Source organism: Portunus trituberculatus, chromosome 18 (genome assembly GCF_017591435.1).
Source record: "Portunus trituberculatus isolate SZX2019 chromosome 18, ASM1759143v1, whole genome shotgun sequence".
NCBI lineage: Eukaryota > Metazoa > Arthropoda > Malacostraca > Decapoda > Portunidae > Portunus > Portunus trituberculatus.
In genome coordinates this window covers 4,733,274-4,754,492 of record NC_059272.1, presented here as the reverse complement: position 1 = coordinate 4,754,492, position 21,219 = coordinate 4,733,274, and the positions used below count along the sequence as shown (strand labels likewise).

Genomic DNA, 21,219 nt, shown 5'->3' with positions numbered 1-21,219 from the left:
GATATGGATAAAATGGTAATTAAGAACTGTCAGTGGGTCAGTTCAGAAACAATCATGGAGAAGATAAGGAGCAAGTCCTCAGCTCTGTAGCCTATGAATGAGGTGATGAAGAAAAAAACTGTAGCGTTATAGCTTTAATTAGGACAATGCCATTGAGTATCACACATTATTACAGACAGGACAGTTTATGTAAAAGAGCTAGTCTTATATAACACTTGACAGATAGTTAATATTTAAATAACATTAATCTATATACATACATAAATTATCCTGAAAGGAACATAGTTAAAGTTAGGTTGTATAAGCAAGGAGCACATCTCTTAAAAAAGCCTTCACTGGAAATCCTTTGTGGCTATCCAGTGAAGGGAAGCATCATACTGAAATACATGATGGTTTCATTTTTACCAGCAGCCAAATAGTTTCATTATTACACCACAGGATTGTTTTATGAATATACATATGCCTCCATGCTGCTGCATCCTAGACTTCACCTTGACAAACCCTGATGCCCCAGTCTTTGAAGGCAATGGAATAACTTACAAATTTGTAGTTATCTGTAGCATGATGTGAGTCCCACACCTGAGTGGTGCTGCACCAGGAGTTGTCAGGATCACACACAGAAATATGAACTCTGCATTGCCATAATTGAGCACAGACCACATAAAACAGTGGACTTCAAATTAAATGCCCAGCTTTTGGCAAGGATTTCCACAACATTTCTGTTACTATAAATAACACTAAGAATTATACCAGAACAAAAGAAAGACATGGTTAGAACTTCTCATTTCTTGAAATGGAATAATGTAAAATTACAATTTATACTCTTAAGTTGTGTTACAGTAATGTATGCTTTCATATGCCTGTTGAGTAAGACTTCAATGAATGTTGATTTTTCACTAAGTGAAATAGATTCCAAGACTCGCAAATGACAATAATTTAAAATCAAATGTCACAGATAGCAAAAATTAACTTCAAATTTTAACCACAACTTACCAGTGTTCCAGTACAAATGAAAGTATCTTTGAGGTACATGATTGGAATATCCATTGATACTATACACTGTTGTTTAGACAACCATTGTTAGTAGTCATAATAGTAGTCATCATAATATTCATCATTTATGGGTTCCTCAGGTTTAGCCTTTACTACTGGAGGGCTTTTGGTGGTTGTTTGTTTTTTTGGTGACTTTTGAGGTCTTGCTAGACCTCTTCTGCGGCTGCCAAGGCCTCCCAGGATGCGCTGAATTTCATATTGTGGAGTGTCCTCCATAGTTCCTACCTCAGTGATGACCACTTCACCCCCAACATAGGTAATGTCAGACTTGCCATAGTTAGGGTGGGGAAACTTGCTGCTTTGGGTGGTGGTGAGGACTGGAGCCTCAGTGGCTGGTCTTCTAGTTGGCTTCATGCGAGGAGTATCAGACACAAATCTTCCATTCACCTCATTGTCAGTTTCTGGCAGAGAAGAGCTCCTGGAACCAGACTTGACTGAGTCTGAGAGTGGTGCAGTGAATTTGAATTGCAAGGCTACATCTTTTTCTATATTGGGATGAGATGGCTCTGGTGGTGGGTTGTATCTGGAGGAAAAATTCACAAGAATTTTAATGAATTATTTAAAATTTATCATAAAAATCTTTTTATATGTAAGCTGGTCACTTAGATACATATTTATATTATTCTCTAGTTTCTCTCTATGTGGTCTATTTTTTACTTTAAAATACTTAATGTGCTGCAGTAGTAAGTGATTTTAAGTATGTTAAAAAAAGTTTTAACAATCATGTCATTGATTCTTAAACCTCTTATTCAGTTCTACTCCGTATCAGCACAGCAGTATTTCACATCAATGCCTCATCTATACTTCATCATCTTTGATAGAATATATTTCATTACCTTAAAACATTACAACTCATAAAAAAATGCAACTCAATATCTGACAGTAAAAAAAAATCCTTGTTACTTGAAAGATCAACTCTGCATTTCTGCTATATGTGTATTACTGGAAAACAAAATATGTACTCTTTCACATTAAAAAAAAATTATAATAGTACATAATCAGAAATAAAAAAATAAATCTCATTTCACATTTATAGTTACAGTGCTGAGAAATCATTGGAGTTATATATAGTTTCAGTTTTCCATCATGTGGAGCAAGGAAATTCCTTCAAGCAATTTTAGTAACCCAAACATCTTTCATTACCTGGAGGAGCCTCTTCTGGATGATTTGGTGGTCGTGGTGGGCGTAGTGGTTGTTGGCTCGGGGGTAGTGGTTGTGGTAGGCCTCACTACTAGTGGTCTGAAGATGCGGGGGAAGGGCGTGGTGGTTCTGCGTTGCTGTGACCGCGATGGTTTGGTTCTTGTCTCAACAATTCTGGGCACTGGGGAGGGCCGGGGAGGCGTGGCTGTTGTGCTCGCTGGGGTTTGTTCTGTGGTGGTTGGGACGTTGGGCACTTGTGGTTTTGAGTGAGTTAGTTGGGTGGTGAATATGTCATCAGTAAACTCTGAAGTTGGGATTTCAGTTGTTAATGCGTCTTCAGTGAATTCCATAGGTGGTATTTCATGGGCATCAGTGAATTCATGGGATGGTTTTTTGGTCTTCATTTCAGTCTCAATGAATTCTGGGATTGGTATTGCAGCTGTTACAGAGGCATCATCAAAATTAGAGGATGGGACATCAGTTGTGAATACTTCGTCCTTGAATTCTAGGGTTGGGAATTCAGTCCTTTCTTTGATATCAGTGAATTCTGTGGCTGGGAGTTTGGTCATCTGGGAGTCAATTAATTCAGATGGGATTGTATCAGTTTCAGTTATTTCAAGGGTTGGGGGATCAGTTACGTCAGTCTCATTCATTTCTGGGACTTCAGTTATTATTTCATTGTCAGTGAATTCTGTGGTTGGGATTTCAGTTCTTATTTTGGCGTCAGTGGTTCGTATTTCAGTGTATTTGATTTCACGGGTTGGGATTTCAATTCTCACTTTGGTATCAATGAATTCTGGGGTTGGGATTTCAGTTTTTGTTTCAGTGAATTGTGGCATTGGAAGTTGAATTCTTACTTTGCTGTCAGTGAATTTTGGGGTTGGAATTTCCGTATCAATGATTTCTGCGATTGGAATTTCAGTTCTTGTTTTGATATCAGTGAATTCTGGTGTTGGGAGTTCAATCCTTACTTTAGTGTTTTTTAATTCTGGGGTTGGAGGTTCAGTTATTTCAGTGCCAGGAAATTCTTGGGGTGGGAATTGAATTCTTACTTTAGCATCTTTTGATTCTGGGGTTTGAATTTTAGTTCTCATTTCAGTATCTATGATTTCTGGAGTTGGGATTCCAGTATCAACAATTTGTGGGGTTGGGATTTCTGTTCTTATGTCAGTGTCAACAAATTCTGGAGTTTGTATTTCTGGTTTTAATGCATCACCATGAAAGTCTGGGGTTGGGATTTGAGTCCTTTGAGTGGTGAATATGTCATCAATTAACTCTGGGACTGGGATTGCTCTGCCTGACTGAGAGGTAAATATGTCATAACTGAATTTTGGGTCTGTGGTTTCTGTTCTTTGAGAGGCTAATTCGTCATCAATGAATTCAGGAGTTGTAGGTTCAGTTTCTTCCTCACCTATGGGTTCTGGTGTCGTCCTGGGTGCCTCAGTGGTTGTGGGGGTTGTTGGAGTTGTCTCTGCTGGTGCTGGAGTAGTTCTTGGAGGACGAGATGTAGTGGTAGGAACAGTAGAAGTGGTAGTGGGAGTTGTTGTCGTATGAGGGGTAGTAGTAGTTGTAGTGGTGGTGGTGGTAGAAGGAGGTGGAGGAGGAGGAGTAGTAGTTGTGGTAGTAGTAGATGTAGTTGATGTAGTAGGAGGTGGAGGAGGAGGAGTAGTAGTTGTGGTAGTAGTAGATGTAGTTGATGTAGTAGGAGGTGGAGGAGGAGGAGTAGTTGTGGTAGTAGTAGACGTAGTTGATGTAGAAAGAGGTGAAGGAGGAGCAGGGGTTGCAGTGGTTGTACTAGTAGTAGTGGTAGGGGGAGGAGTCATAGTTGTAGTAGGGGTAGTAGTGGTGGTGGTAGTGGTAGTAGTAGTGGTAGTAGAACTAGTCTTTGCAGGAGCACGGGTAGTTGAGGTCCTTCTAGATCCAAACTTAAAGCCTCTCAGTGGCCTCCCTCTTAACTTTCTTCGATCGGGCCTCTGATTTCTTGGCCTGGAAGAATTAGTTATGTACATTTTATAATTGTTAGTAATTGTGGTGAAGATTCTTATGGGAACATGCTTTTTTATTAGAACATGCTTTTTAATAAAGTTATTATATTTTGGTGAACAGCATGCTTATTCAATTAGAACATGCTTTAAATTTAAATAAGTTATTATACACAGCATGCTTATTGGAACATGGTCTTATTCAACATGCTTTTCAGTCAGCTTATTAACAGCCTTACATATATTTCAGTGGCATCTTTAACATGCATGATGAGCAAACAGTGTGTGGAAGAAATATGTCTGGTAGGAAGTGAACATTAGTCAATAATAGGTATTAGTGCAATTATGAAGCTTTGCCTGAGCAAAAGTCCCAGCATGAAAGAAATCAAGCTATTTTGTTTCTTCCTAGCTAGGGATTTGAGCCTTGTATTGCTTGGGTATGAGTAGTTGAGTACATGAAACAATAATCTACGTACATACTACTTTATATTTCAGACTTAGTTTCTTTGTTCATTTTTTCTTAACAATTGGATCAAAGTGACATTTTGACACTGCTTGTTTGTCATTGTCCTTATATTTATGGCACTACAGTGCATTGCCAAGTGTTTCATTGAGAAGTTTACCCTTGGCTATGAAGGCGAGGCTGGTGAGAGTTGCTTAGATATTCAGACGGGAGGGAAAGGTTTTATGTGATGTCATTGAGACATGTAAAAAGGATACAGAGAAGGAGGAAAAGATGGGTGTGGAAGGAGAGGTGGGGGATTGATACACATCACAACTACTAATGTTTGAATGTTTTTACCAGCTCTTGGCAACTTCACTTCAAAGTCAAGACTAAACTCCTTGATGAAACACTTGGCAAAGCAGAAACAGTGTCAAATAACCTGTGCCAAATGTCATATTCATCTAGCTGTTTGTTTAGGAGATATCTGTGAAGAACTCTGGCTATCAATAAAGGACAAAATGCCACTTTGTTACTTATGATGTGATGTTCTTTCTTTGCGTTTACTTGTAACTTCAGCTCATTTAACTTGTTTCTTCTGTTTCCCATGATAATATGTAAATCCAGTGACAGTTTGTCCTTTAGTATGGTAGAGTAGTTTAGAATACTGATCTTTGTTATATGCTGTCTTTAACTTTCATTATTACAATGTTAGTTAAAAATGGGTTGGGTAACATGCATATACAAACACACCAGTTACCTTCACCAACACAAGCAACATTACAAACACCTCGTGATGTGATCTATCTTGGCTGCAGTGTTGAGGTAGGTCTGATTCATGAGAATGTAGATACTGCTTATTGCTACTGTTATTAACATGCTTAAGTCATGCCTGAGAGGAATACAGAACTGTACCCATCTGCAGTATTCATTCCACACTCACCCTACATCTGTAATGTGTAACTGCCATGGACCTACATTATTTGGTTCTTAGCCATTTTGGGTCTACAACTTAACAGTAACAAGCCCACACCTGTCTTGCACTTGAAATATTTAGCTCACAGCTGACCTGCATCTGCAGTACTTACCCCACACTCATGCTGCACCTGCTGTTTTTAGTCCACACACACCGTGGAGCTGCAGTATTTAGTCTCCACTCATCCTGTACCTGCAGCATTGAGCCTACCCCTGCTTTGCACTTCATAGCATTTATGCCCATTACCACTAAGTGCCTACATATGTGATGTACACTTGCCCCTATACCTGCAATATATGTGCCTGCAACCACACATTTGTTATCAAACCTCATTATCCTGCACTTCCAAAATCTTATTTCTTACCTGCACAGTACATTCTTTACAACTTGTTTTGTGGTATTAGCAGAAACTAATACAATACTGGCATGCTTAAAAAGTTTATGCCAACTAAAGGGTGACATCACTTCTGTGCTCTGAGTCATTCAGTACCTTAACCATACTTCATATATGAATCCTACCCACCTTACCTGTTCTAATTGGTAAGGTAGCTTCCTCTAATGGCCTATCCAGCCTGGCCTATATCATTCACATGTAAATTTTACCTCATAAAATCCACATTACTTAACCTACTGTATCTCCTCAAGGTCTGTTACACACCACCCCTCCCTTCTCTTGACCTATTATCTCCAACCATTCATCAGTTCCACCCTGTGATTTCATGAAAGTGCTGCCCTGTTTGGCCTACCTCCAGTAATATTTGGAGGTTCACCCAAAACAGGTATACTCACACCTGCCTCACATCTGCCCAACACTTGGAAGCATTTTCTAAATCAAACCTATGTTCACCCTGTACCTATGTAAAGTTGGTGGCATGGAACCACATCTGCTCTGTATTTCAATTGCCAATGTGTTTACCAACACAAGCCTCTATTATATATCACTGCCTGTTTGCATCTGTCTCTCAGCTGTGTTTACTGATCTATAAAACTGTCAATATTTTCATGTCAAGCATTACTCAAAGATTAGTTATCTCCTCAGTCATATACAGTAAAACTTTGTGTGGACTGTGTGTTATCTCATTTGGATCTATCTTTCTGACATGCTCCTGATTCTGCAGTATGCACAAAAAATGGGACATTTTTAGGTGTGTTATTTGGTTGTCACAAAGAAAATCAGTAAATACATAGGTAAATAAATGCTGTATTCTTGGGATTAGTAGCCACAATATTACTTGAGAAACTTGTTTGTTTGTTGTTTACCTCTTTGTTCCTCAATTCCTTGTATCTTTCAGGCATGATGAGTGATGCTGACAAAGCTCATATTTTAGATTCAAGGAGGCAAACCCATCAATAAGATAAATAATTAGGTGACTGATGCACAACATCATAAGATCCCTTTTTGTCTGCTTCAGATGCTTAAAAGAAAAAAAGTGACACCTGAGACAAGTTCCTATAAAAGTCAGGCCCTTCATGTTCTCCTAAAAGTTTTTTTCAAAGGTAATGGTGAAATGCTAAATATTGCATCAAATATGTACCTAAAAAGTATAATGTTTGTTAATGTCTCCTTGGTTTGGATTTCATCTTATGCAAATCTATGAAATTTTTTCTCTTTTTTCCTCCATTGCTACTGTGTGTTAATTAATTGTTAGAAAAATTAGAGCAAAAACATTTGATCCATGGCAACAAGATTAGATTACAAGTCCTTTGATACTTGTGATACATTGGTTAAGTGATTCATTCATTAATTTTTGTGCCATGACAGCAGGGTCATCTGGGAATGCTACTTCCAACACAGTAAATTACACATGGCTCACATGAGTTATAACAAACTACTTGTGACAAAAATATGCTTATCACATTACTTAGATAACAAAAAAGATCCATGCCTTTAAGTTATGAATGCAAGCTTATTAGTATTGATGCTGAAAATGACAGTTTTCAAGAGGATCTGACAGCATTCTGTGTCATGTGACAGTTGAAAAATAGACAGAAAAGAAGGATTATGTGTCTGGTTATTGCATGTTTAGAGTAGTGCTTGCTGCTCTAGGATTATGTCTGTCAGTCTTTTACACATTTGGTCTATAAGTCTGTGCTACTTGTTGCCATGCATGTTACTGGTCCCACTTTCCATGAAGGGTTTGCTGTATAAGCACTATTCCCTCTGCCATACACTTTCACCAAGGAGTAGAAATAACAATGTCACTACTGCAGTTTTATTTGAAGGCTATAATTCACATACAACTGTAAATCAAACTAAATTAGTCTTTCTTTAAAAAAAAAAAAAAAAAAGCAGTTGAAGGTAAACTTTGGAAAAGGCCAGAATTATGTACTAATAACAAATCATTCTACTACTACAGTTGAAAGTAACAAAAGTTTTGTAAGGAAAATTAGTTGCTTCTGGAGAAAGTATAGAGCACAGGGAAAAACAGGCCATGCTTTTATAACAACTACTGAAACCGTTTACAAATGTATGGGTGTGAAATTTACATGCAGATGTGTTTGTCAGTCTAGTGTTGGTGATGAAACAGGATATATTAGTAATAGTTGTAAGCAGGTGTGGATTATACCTTGTCTCTTGCTTAGTTTGCTCTCCTCTATATTTACATGGATATGCTATGATCTGATTTTTTTTTTTTCACTTTATTGATTGCAATAATGAGATGTCTAGAATAAATCTTCAGTGTGATGAAGTAAATCTGACTGTGGTGGCACGACTGCATTGATGAAAAGCCTTTGCTTGTAATTCTGTTTGTGAACATCAGTATATGAAATGATATAGACTTAATGCAAAGCAAGGGACAAGGTTAGGTGTGACAGGTTTTTGAAGAACAAAATATTGCACTGAGAAAAGTTTGTAGATGCCTGTCTAAGATTGCCGACGGCGGCCAAACCTTGAGGAATTGGGTGGTGATGAAGTCTCCTCCTCTTGTGGGGTAGGTTGGGGCCTGCGACGTCTTGGGCTGAATCTGTGTGAGGCAGTTGTAGAAGCTGGTGCCTCTGTTGTAGCACGGCCACTGTTGCGGCGGCTACTAAAGCGGCCAGATGAACTTTGTGGTGATGACGGGGCAGTGGCTGCCGAACTCCCCAAACGAGACCGCGATGAGCCACGTCCTCGGCCGCGGACAGGAGCTGCCTCTGTAGTGGCCTCAGTTTGATCTTGGTCTTGTCCACGCCTGGATGGGCGGCGGCCACGACGGCCAGTTCCTTGGGCAGATGTCTGGGCACCTTCACTGGGAGTCTTAGGGGGTGTAGAAGAAGTTGCAGCAGCAGCAGCAGCAGCTGCAGCTCTTTGTTTAGTAAGATCTAGGCGACGCCTGCGGTCTCCGGGACTCTTGATGGCGACTAGTCTTCGCCGTCCCTTTGGGGCAGCCTCAGTGGTTGTGGTTTTCTCTGTTGTTGCTTCTGTCACTGGAGCAGCTTCAACTGGCTCATCCTCACTCAGAGGGGCAGCCTCCAAATCAGCAGGGACTGCTTCATCACCCACTGGGCCAGCTTCCTCCACACCATACTCATAATAGTCATAATCAGGCCCAGCGTCTTGTGCACCCACCAGCGCACTCCAGCTCAAGGCCACTAACAATAACCTGCAAAGAAAAAAATATTTATTGCAAAATGTCATGATACAAGGAAGCTCTCTCTCTCTCTCTCTCTCTCTCTCTCTCTCTCTCTCTCTCTCTCTCTCTCTCTCTCTCTCTCTCTCTCTCTCTCTCTCTCTCTCTCACACACACACACACACACACACACACACACACACACACACACACACACACACACACTGCGTAGTGTAGTGGTTAGCACACTCGACTCACAATCGAGAGGGCTGGGTTCGAGTCCCGGTGCAGCGAGGCAAATGGGCAAGCCTCTTAATGTGTGGCCCCTGTTCACCTAGCAGTAAATAGGTACAGGATGTAACTCGAGGGATTATGACCTCGCTTTCCCGGTGTGTGGAGTGTGTTGTGGTCTCAGTCCTACCCGAAGATCGGTCTATGAGCTCTGAGCTCGCTCCGTAATGACTGGCTGGGTGACCAGCAGACGACCGAGGTGAATTACACACACACACACACACACACACACACACACACACACACACACACACACACGGCTCGGTAGCTCAGTGGTTAGAGCACTGGCTTCACAAGCCTGAGGACCGGGGTTCGATTCCCCGGCTGGGTGGAGATATTTGGGTGTGTCTCCTTTCACGTGTAGCCCCTGTTCACCTAGCAGTGAGTAGGTACGGGATGTAAATCGAGGAGTTGTGACCTTGTTGTCCCGGTGTGTGGTGTGTGCCTGGTCTCAGACCTATCCGAAGATCGGAAATAATGAGCTCTGAGCTCGTTCCGTAGGGTAACGTCTGGCTGTCTCGTCAGAGACTGCAGCAGATCAAACAGTGAATTACACACTGAGCCCCAAAAAACACATAAGTAAAATATTTGGAAGAACACATAAAATATTGGCTAATATTAGTGTGACACTGCTACCTGAACAAGGATGTGATGAAAAAAATTATTACGAACATGATACATATACAGTTGGAATATGCATCAGTGGTGTGGTTGCCAAGCTTGAAAAAGGAAATAAGAAAATTAGAATGGATTCAGCAGAGGATAGCTACAAAGATGGTGTCGGAACTAAAGGACTTAACATATAAAGAAAGGCTGAAGTAAATGTGACTGCTGACCTTGCAACATAGAAGAGAAAGAGGGGACCTAATAACAATGTATAAAATAGTTAATGGCATTGAAAAAAGATAGACAAGCAAGACCTGGTGCTGGTGGCAAATGAAGCTGGAAGGACAAGAGGACGTGCAAAGAAGATCAAGATGAGACAGTGTGTGAAGGATATTGGAAAATACAGTTTTCCGCTTAAAACGGTGGAAAAATGGAATGCATGGAATACATTGAGTGATGAAGATGTTACAGTACAGTGTGCATAGCTTTCAAGAAAAATTAGATAAATAGAGAAAGGACACTATGAACCCCGCTCGAACCCTGTACAATACAACTAGGTAAATAAACACACACACACACACACACACACACACACACTCTGTACAACACAAATAGGTAAACACACCGCGCAATATAGTGGTCAGCACACTCAGCTCAACCGAGAGAGCCGGGCTTCAACTCCCGGGAGCGGCTAGACAAGTTGGCAAACTTCTTAATGTGTAGCGTCTGTTCACCTAGCAGCAAGTCGGGATGTAACTCGAGGAGTAATAGCCTTGCTTTCCAAGTGTGTGTGGTGTATGATGTGGTCTCAAGTCCTACCCGAAGATCGGTCAGTATTAGCTTTGAGTTCTTTCCATAGGAAAAAGGGTGGCTGGGTGACCAGAAGGCAATCGTGGCGAATAACACTGGAGTTCTTAAACTTGAAGTGATGGCAATTAATATGAATGACAGATCGTTATAGATGCCCTGACGTGAAGTAGATCAGCTAAGTGATGGGATTAATGATCATTGCTAAGAGACGAGATTGTCTTTTTTTTTTCTTTTATGTTGTCATATAGCGCCTCTAGACAAACTTGAGTATATGTAGGAAGCGCTGTTAAGCTTCCGCCCATTAGAGGCGCAGGCAACTTATTTATAGTGGTACCCATATTAGGTGGTGCACCTAAGCACCACCTAATAAAATTATGCACATCTTTGGTGTAACCACCTAGAACCTATAGGTATCATGTAACTAACTTTAAATTACTCGACAAATCGCATTGCTTCAGAGTGGTATGTGGTGGGATTCGAACCTACACGTGGACATCTGCCCGTTCCCGCGCTCATCACCTTATCCACTACGCCACCGCCTCCCTTGAGAGAAGTTCCTATAGATAATGGGACCATACATTGAATACAATCTTGTTATTTTGTTGGAAGTGTGTGTGTGTGTGATTCAAACAGCAGCTCGCTTATTTAAACATTGAGAGAGAGAGCTGGCACAGCAGGTGAGAGGCGCCGTATCATCTGCGTACAGTACTGTATGATCGGCTACTTTTAACTTTGACTGCATTGTGTGCAAAGATATGAATAATAGCTGACATTATGATTTATAATATCGTATTTCACAAATTCGTACCAGTTGTTCACCAATTCGTATAAAATGGGAAGGACTAATAAGTAACATTTATCTAAAGACATTAAGATCCGTATTTAGAAATGTTTTACTTTCTCGCCACAACTATATTAAATTTTGAAGACTCGTTGATAATGTAGGAGTTTTGTTATCTGTGAGCATCATTAAAAATACGTGTAGCCTTTTGTCAGTGATGGAGATGTCGCGCACAAGTGTTTCAGATAATGGTCCTAACTCGTCCACCAAAAACCTGAGTCAATGGAAACGCCTTGTCTGGCCAGCCGGCGAATTGCCACACCCTAGAGTGGACATCCTTGATTCGCGAGTGGTGACGCAAAGATCATCCCGTGACCTGACCCGTCTCACCTCACGTTGCAACTTTCCCTCCTGCTATTTGAATGACACTAAAACATTTAGAGGGTAGGAATTTTTATAAGAGATAGTATATGTTCGTGAGGGTTCGTATCCTTCAGTGTGTAAGAAAGAGGCAGCACATGTGACTGCTGGAGATGCATATTATATTGGTGCCACTACATTTCTCCCAATAAACAATGATGCATGAAACCTGTTAATTTTGCATATATTAGTTCAAGTTCAGTGCTTCATATGATCTTGCCGCTGTCATAAGTAGTACCATGACAGTAGATCATGTCTTGACCTACGAGTCCTTAATTAGACCTTGGCTCGACCCAAGGCCACGCGAAACATACCACATCCTAGACGGCTCCTCTTCCCGCACACGGGCTGCTGAGTATTGGGAAACCCGGGAAACCTTGGGAACGTGAGTTATGCCAACCCGGACGCTAAAATCTGGCCTCCATCCGACTGTGTTGGGCATTCACCATCCACACCATGTTTCAGATGTAGAGTGAACAGTGGGACAAAGCGTTACGCAATTTCGTCGCTGTATATTATAGGTACCGAGCTATTCACTACTCACTTGTGTTGGCTAATGTAAATCTGGTGTTAAACTGACCTCACTCTCCACATGGACAAATCCCCAGCAAAGTGTTAACACATCAGTGTTACCCTAAATCAGTGATGTTTGCAAAGTTAGTAACAAGTGTTCAATCTAACGGTCGGGACGCGGGAGGCATGAGAGACGGGGAGGCGGAGGGCAGCTTGTCAAGGTAAACGAGGTGGAGCCGGAACCTGGCTGCCGGTGAAGTAGTGAGGAGGCACCTTCCCCATACCCCTGTCTCCCTCCACCCTCCCGGACCTCTCTCTCCTTCAGGCAGTACTACAACACTCACAATATGAGAAAACATTTTTTTTTTTTTTTTTTTTTTTTTTTTTTGGATATCATAGTAAAAAAATAAAATAAAAACAGAAAAGTTAAATGAAATCAATATAAGGTAATTGTAAGATGGCGTTACAACTTTTTTCATTTTCAGTATATATTTTTCATTGTTTTATTTTATTTATTTATTATTATTTTTCATTTATTTTTATATTTATTATTATTATTATTTTTTTTTTTTTTTTTTTTTTTTTTTATGCCCCATTGACATAGCTATACACGACGAGGTGATTGAAGGTGAAGGCAAGACACTCGCGTCCTTTATCGGCACTTTTTCCTTCTTCCTTTCAAAACAATGTGTATAAGTTCCATTCAGTGCCGAGCCCACGCTACTGCCACCCACTCACCCTAAGAGAGAGAGAGAGAGAGCTTTTTCAATTACCGTCCTCTAAAATGTCTGCCGAGTCTCATTAAGTACGTGACAGTGTTCCCTTCAACCAATGTATTAATTGTGTAATAATACTTGGTGCGTAGCGTTCTCACAGCCAATGCCACCACGTCCAATTCCCATGGATCTGTACATACTACCTTGCTGCTTCCAATCCTAAAATGCGGCTCTTGCTTAGCCAAAATTTATACAACAACATTTACTACTACTACTACTACTACTACGTTACACCCCATCATCGGCAACGCTTCTATAAGTAATGTAAATGTAAGGGAATTCAATTAAGCACAAATTTCCTTTACGAATTAAGACTTTCCTTGATTTGCGATTGTTGATTTTTAGTAGAGAGAGAGAGAGAGAGAGAGACTAAAAAGTGAGTGACCATCACCAGCGAAGTGCGTGCCTGTGTTGGTGTTGCTCTGGAAACATTTACTGGACTTGGGCTGGACAACCTTGAGAGGCGCCGGGGACTTTTGTGGCGGCGTGACTGTGGTGGTGTTGTGATAGTGTAGGACCGTAGTGGTGGTAATTGTGTTGTTAGTTTGGCTGTGGTATTGTGCGTATCGCTGTGTTGTTGTTGTGGTAATGGTATGATGTAGCCTATGGTTGAGACAATGCTATGGTAATGTGGTTAAAATACTGCTTTATGGTGATGATGCATTGTGGTGGTTGGTAGTTATGGTGATGATGCATTGTGGTGGTTGGTAGTTATGGTGATGATGTATTGTGGTAGTTGGTGGTGTGGTGTTGTGTGGTCAGGAAAGTAGCCTACTGTTAAGTGGTGATGTGGCCAAAATGTTCCTCAAGTGGTGCGGTGATGTGGTGTGGCGGTGGTGCTTGGTATATTCAGTCGTGTTGCGAGAGGCAATGTTACCTCGCCAAAGGCTCTCTCTCTCTCTCTCTCTCTCTCTCTCTCTCTCTCTCTCTCTCTCTCTCTCTCTCCAACACCACCTTTCCTCCTTTCTCCCGCTGCGAGGTGTCATGTGCACTATTCAGCACGTTGTGTGTGTGTGTGTGTGTGTCATCACCCTTCCTCCCCCGCATACCCACCAATCACCACCGTCACCTCCTCATTCTCGTGGCACTACCCAACAAAAGTCCCACCGCCTCGACACCTAAACTAGGTCAAAAGTCAAGGAATATAACCTTTCCACCCTCACTCACTCACTCGGTACTCCACCCCCGAGACCCCCCCTGACCCCTAAAGGCCCTCCAAGGTACCCTACATACCCTACCTCCCCTCTACCCACGTACAGTCATGACATGTACGATATACCATTTCCCTCTCCACCCCATTTCCCCCTCCACCCGTCCCTTTATACTTTATATGTCACACCACTCCCAATCCACGTCAAGGCTGTCGGGGTAAAAGGTTGAATCACTGTTAATCCTGCAGGTGTGTACCAAGGCATTTCCCCGTCAGGAGGTGGATGGAGGTCAGTCTGTTCTGGTTTGGGGGCAGGAAGCTCTTGTGTTTATTTGAGGATGCAATTAGGGTAGATGTAGCAAGCAGAGAAGGATGACGAGGAGGAGGAAGGACGATTAGAGGTGTGTAGTATGTGTGTACATGAGGAAGTGAGAGCAACAAAACACGTATGTATCGATTAGAAGATAAACGAGGGAAGTAATTAAGGCTGACAGCAAGCATACCACAAGGACGGGGAACTGGAGGAGGGAAGGGTGTACATGAGGAAGTATGAGCAACAAAACATGAATACAGTGATCAGGAGAGGAAAGAGGAGGAGGGGAAGTAATTAGGACAGATCGAGTAAGTATAGCAGAAGAAACAGGAGGAAGGGAAAGCGGGATTATATCATATAATATGAAGTGCGAGCAACAAAACAAATATGCATTGGCAGGGAGGGGAACCGGGAGAAAGAAAATAAATAATCAGAGCAAACAAAGGAAGTGTATGACAAGAAGAAGGAACAAAATTAAATCAAAATAGAGATGAACGCAGGATATATTATGAAGTGCAAGCAACAAAAATGTACAACGATTGAGAAAGGAACCAAAAGGAAGGGAAATGATAAGAAGACAAACAAAGCAAGTATAGAACAAGTTAAGGAAGAATATCTATGGGTATATGTAAGTACAGTACGCATGAATATAGTGAAAAAAAAAAGAAGGAAAGTAAGAACAATAGAACACGTTGACATTAAAAAGAACGAAACAGAGGAGAGAGTAAATCATTATGACAGGCAAAGGATGTATAGGACAAGAGAAGGAACTGGAAGAAAAAAGAATGAATAGCTTAGGGAGTATGTACATGTGCGTGTGTATGTGTGTGATGCAAGAGGAGGAAGTGAGAGAAGCAACAAGAACAAGTGGTGAGAGCTTGGAAGAGTGAGGCAGATAGAATGGGGATAATATTATAACAAGGACGAGGTACGAAAGGAGAGAGGAAGGTGAGTGGCAAATCTGTACGTAGATGTGTCTGCTCTGAGTAACATGAGGACGGGGCGAAGAGGTGAAGAGAGGCACGCAGTACGGGGAAGGAATGAGGAAATGAAGAGAATAGTACCGTATCATGAGAGAGAGGGGAAGGAGGAGAGATGATGTATGAGAAAAGTTAGTGAGATGGAGAAAAAAAAAAGAGAGAGAGAGAAGGAAGGAGAGGGGAGGTAAGGATGGATAGATGGAGAGCGAGAGAGGTAACAAGGGAAGGAGGTATATAAGTTTGCAGTGAGAGAGAGAGAGAGAGAGAGAGAGAGAGAGAGAGAGAGAGAGAGAGAGAAGGGAAAAACGAAGGACGAACGACAGAAGTGGGAGGAGGGATAGTTACAAGAGATGAAAGGAAAAAGGAGTTTGGGAGTGAAAGTTGTTGCTTTCACGCAGGAGAAAGGGAGGGAGGGAGGTTGCAAGGCGATATGAGACTTCTTGTAGGGAAAGGAAGAGAATATCACATATAGATGGAGAAGAAAGGGACATTATACGAGAGGAAAGATTAGTTGGTGTTTACTATAGATTGAAAAGAAGCATTATATACGTGAGATACAGACAATGATAAGGATGAGAAAACGTCGTGTTAATAGTTAGTTTTTGATGATGGCAGATATGTTAACAATACTCTTGTGGTTGAATTATCATGTATATAAAATGTTAATCTCTCTCTCTCTCTCTCTCTCTCTCTCTCTCTCTCTCTCTCTCTCTCTCTCTCTCTCATTAATCGAAAACGTGACGCATTTGCTGTTGCTGTTGTTGTTGATGATGATGTTATTATTATTATTATTATTGTTGTTGTTGTTGTTGTTGTCATTTATTATTATTATTATTATTATTATTATTATTATTATTATTATTATTATTATTATTGAGTATGAAGGACAAAGCTTACATGAAAATTAGCAAAATCATAGACTGGGGAAACGAACAAGGACACACACACACACACACACACACACATAGGAGTACGAGAAGTCAAGAAGGCACAGGGTCAAAGTTTAAACACAATGCTACTGGACTTACTTCAGAGTTGACGAAAACAAAAAAGACCAAGTTGTGGAATACAAAAACTGTCTCACTTGCTTCGTCTAACTGTTCCCTTTGTCCTCCGCCTTGGTCTGTGTCTGGCCCTGCCCCGCCAGTCATCTGCCCTGGTACACCGCCTCGTCCCCGCAAACTGTACCCTCTGCACCGGTACTCACAAATGACCCCGTTGTTTTGGCTCATTCAGAAAAGGTAGTTTATCATAAGTCACTACTATGTTCACACTAACTTGGTCTCTCTCTCTCTCTCTCTCTCTCTCTCTCTCTCTCTCTCTCTCTCTCTCTCTCTCTCTCTCTCTCTCTCTCTCTCTCTCTCTCTCTCTCTCTCTCTCTTCACTCGTATCCAGTCCTCTTTTCTCATCCCTGCCAGCCAAACACCGTTGTTGATTATAATTACCAATGATATCCTTAATGGCGTATTCAAACCAGTCAGTTAATCGTTAATTTCTTTACTCTGTTCAGCTAGGCTAACTTGGTATGTATATCACATCCACATAACTTTTTTTTTTTTTTTTTCCTTACCATCACACTTCATCATTTCACAAATGGTACCAATCTTACAAGTCGATCATTAGAATCAACCAGTTAATAATTACTCTCTTTACTTTGTTAATTCAGACTAACATGTGATGTACTGTATATCTGATTAATACTTTGCTTTTATTCCTACTGATCACACTCCATCATCCTACAAATGGTATCCTAGATATAGACAGCACATTAAAATCAACCAGTTAATCATTCCTCCCTTTACTTTAATCATATTTACTTGACATGTATAATCCATCTCCCTTTTTTTGTGCCCTCTTGGCCGCACCCTGTCGCTTCCATAAATTTGTACTGTTTGTCTGCAGACTCTTAACACTGACTTGACTTGTGAATCCCGCCCCTTCCTTCGGCCCCGCCCAAGATTGCAGTCTCCTTGCCCTGTTTAGACTGACTTGACGTGTATGTCCCTCCCCTTCTCCCTCGCCGCTCTGCCACATCCTCTGCTCCCACATTAAGTGTACCCTCTTAAATTTACTCTATACAAACTGACTTGACATCTGAATTTCGTCCCATTTTTCCCTTTCAGATGAGTGATTAATTTGGTTCTGGATTCTTAATTGTTGGGGCAAAGGTGGCTTTGATTGGTGAAGGTCAGTGCTGAAGGGCGGGGCTTATCTGTCACGTTACTTTGAACGAAACGTAGTTTGCTGACGTATTTAGTGACGTGAGACTTCGTTTACATCAAGACCTGCCAGCCTTTACTTCTTACTACGTGTGTGACCTTTTCTTCTTTTTTTCTTATTTTTTTCTTTTTCCTTTCCTTTTTTTCTCTCTTTTTTGTATGTGTATCGAAGTATTGCAATTTTTAGAACATTTTATGCAACATGAATTAATTGTGATACATTAATGATACGTACGTTGGTAAAAAAAAAAAAAAAAATCTTTCGACCTTTTGACAAGCTTATCGTGTCCTTGAAATGCAGCGAGTGGTAAATTTCTTACATGTTTCTTACGCATGTCAATTAAATCTTTCGTAAAGTACAAAAATTTACAATGATATATTAATTGAATACAGAGATCAGTAAAACTGCCAAATCTTGAATTGTAGTTATTACTGATATTGCTTCCTACACATATTTTAATTTGTTAAGTACCTGATTCTAAAAGTAAATAAATGGAGAGAAATATACAAGTAAACAAATGAATAAGTAGTAAGAGAGGGAGGACCAACAAACATCTGAGTGAGACACAAGGTCTTTTTTTTCTTTTCTCAGAATCATACTTTGTCGAAAATACAAGGTAAATAAATTGTACGAGAAAATCTTATGTCTGGCTGAACGAAAGTATGTATTGAAGGTTGGATAGAAGGAAAAGTTGAATATACTCCTAGCGAAATTTGAATGTAAAATCACGAAGCTGGGACAAGATTTATCACTCACTAGAAAACCTGGGGATGGGGCGGGGGGAATATGAAGGAGGAATTTCAGGGGGATATCGTGATGGAGAAGGGGATTTGAAGGAAGGAGGTGGTTTTGACGGGGATGATTTGAGTTAGGGGAGGCGTGAGGAGACCTGCTTGACGGGACCCGCTGCTGCTGTCACAATGTAGGTCAGCTGAGGTTATCGAGTCGCGGGGTGTTAGTGACCGACCAGCCTTTTACTTTTCAGGTGCGAGACTGGGGCGCGGGGTCAGCCAGGCCAGGTTTCAGCACTGACCCCAAACATGCGTAAGTGGCTTAGTGACTGCGTGGCTGATGGCTGGCAGACTGGTTGCTGGATCAGTTCACACACACACACACACACACACACACACACACACACACACACACACAGAGTACGAGAGCACAGTTTCGAAACACTCTTACATTTTCATTTTTTCCTTCTCGCTGTGTCATTCCTGTAAATAAGTCTAGTAAGCCTGTTACATCATTCTCTCTCTCTCTCTCTCTCTCTCTCTCTCTCTCTCTCTCTCTCTCTCTCTCTCTCTCTCGTGCACACTTTCACTCGTTGCCAAACAAGATTCGCGGCTCGCATCGTGACTGACTGGAAGATGGTCGACATTTTACAGCTTTACCCTTGCCTCTCGAGACTCCCCACTCGTTTTGCCGCCAAATAACGACAACGCTTTTCCAGCAACAGTCACCCATCCAACTAGCCACGCACTCTCTCTCTCTCTCTCTCTCTCTCTCTCTCTCTCTCTCTCTCTCTTTGCTGCAGAAGCAGGCGCCGGTGTCTTCATGGGGTGTAGGCAGCAATTGTTCACTCGGTCAGGGTTTTCATGTACAGCGGAGTTAGTAATTTCTTGCGAGGTGCCGCGGCTGGCTGTCTGTCGTCACCGCCTCGTCCAGACCAGTCCCTCTCCAGCGGCAGCCTTGGTTTGGTCTGCTTTTTTCATATTATGTTACCGTTCAGTCTATTACCATTATGGAAGAACGAGAGGCTGAGCTAACCATGGCTTCTTGCACACACACACACACACACACACACACACACACACACACACACACATTTTCTCCAGCCAGGGGCAGTAATTATAATAAAGAGATCAAGTTTTCTTTTATTTTTTCCCGTGGAGCAGGTCAGACTTAGGCGTCGGCACCGTTACCTAATTTTCTATTATTGATGAATCACTTTCATGAATATTGCGAGGATTAAGTCATGTCTTTGTACTGACACAGCACTTATGATACTTTCACTCGACAAGCAATCATCGCCATTACATCGCACGACACAAGTTAATAAAACTGATGGCCCTTCCTTTCATTCCCATCAAAAGATATCATTAACTATAAAAAGTGAGTGTAAGGACAAATCAACAGGTTCTTAGCGGGGGCGTATGCGTGGGAGTGATACAAGAGACGGTCATTGCGCGTGTCGAAATGATGTCATCAAAACTCGTTCAAGAATAAGAGGATCTTTTCTTAGGATTCATGGCACATAATCGCGTCTCTCACGTGCATTCCTCTCCAGGGCTTCCCACAAAAACCAGACCACAACCGGACCATCCACGACGCGATTCTGAAGTGCAGCAGTGCGCAGTAATTCACTGCAGGACCCAAACACTGCCTTGTGTTCCTTCTTCCAATCACTTCTCGCGGCACATACATACGCAGGGGAATCGCGAACACCTGCAGGAGGATAACACACGCACTAGCCCCACACACCTACACAACTAATAGGCCTTCATACATATGTGGTAACCCCAATTACACCTGAGAGCGTGAGGCAATCCAAGCAAGGCGGACGTGGAAAATGCGCAACGGGACTTTGAAATGCTACCATTCATCCGAAAGAGAGCGAGTGAATTGAATGAAGTGATGTACTCACAGCGGGAGCCTCATGCCTGCTGCGAAGAACGTCCTGTGTGAAGTGAGGCGGCCCGGAGCTGTTCTCTCCTTATATACCGACCTTCAAGCCCTCTCCTTCGTCCCTCTCCTCTCCTGCTTCTACTCCTCTTCCTCCTCTCTCTTCCTGACATGTACAAGTCTCCTAAGTCTTTCTTCCTTGTGTCGTACAGTTACTACTATCTCTCTCTCCTCTGCCTTTTTCCCATTTCTTCCCCTTTTACATAGTTTCGTTCCTTATCACCAGACTAACTGGACAATTTCCTTAATATCCAGTCTTTTTTTTTTCCTCCTCATCCCTTTCTTTCCTCGCCCAGTTTACTCTCTCCTCCTTCTCGGCCTCCTACCTCCCCTGCTCCTCAACTCACTCTCTTTTCCCCCTTTCTCTTTTCACGATCAGGATATTTACTTTTAATTCATTTTTTCCCACACGTGAAAGATGAAAAGCAATATTGCTTTTTCCACTCTAGTTGTTCCTGCAATGTACATTAGCTTTAGAATGTAGTATTTGACGAGACTACCGTGTATCATTATTATTTTTTTGGGACACCATA

At 41.6% G+C, this 21,219-nt stretch overlaps 1 protein-coding gene across 2 annotated transcripts; it reads right to left on the bottom strand.

The window, feature by feature from the left end:
- Positions 1-121: 121 nt before the first annotated feature.
- LOC123505600 (mucin-2-like) lies at positions 122-20,780 on the bottom strand. 2 transcript variants are annotated; one of them, XM_045257119.1, is made up of 5 exons: positions 20,649-20,780; positions 8,485-9,177; positions 3,605-4,179; positions 2,197-2,497; positions 122-1,576 (listed from the first exon to the last, which is right to left on the bottom strand). In XM_045257119.1, exons 1-5 carry the CDS (start codon positions 20,660-20,662, stop codon positions 1,081-1,083), a joined length of 2,079 nt encoding a protein of 692 aa, XP_045113054.1. In that variant the 5' UTR covers positions 20,663-20,780; the 3' UTR covers positions 122-1,080. The 2 variants fall into 2 exon arrangements, with proteins under 2 accessions (XP_045113054.1, XP_045113053.1); XM_045257118.1 differs by having other exon boundaries at positions 2,197-4,179.
- Between the last annotated feature and the right edge of the window lie 439 nt (positions 20,781-21,219).

What these genes read in the sequence shown, in the direction of transcription:
- LOC123505600 (XM_045257118.1), bottom strand. An exon ending in TCACCACCCAATTCCTCAAG is followed by an intron (nt 4,180 to 8,484) that starts GTTTGGCCGCCG and finishes TAATTCTTCCAG; the next exon opens with GCCAAGAAATCAGAGGCCCG. An exon ending in TCCAGAAGAGGCTCCTCCAG is followed by an intron (nt 1,577 to 2,196) that starts GTAATGAAAGAT and finishes TTTTTCCTCCAG; the next exon opens with ATACAACCCACCACCAGAGC.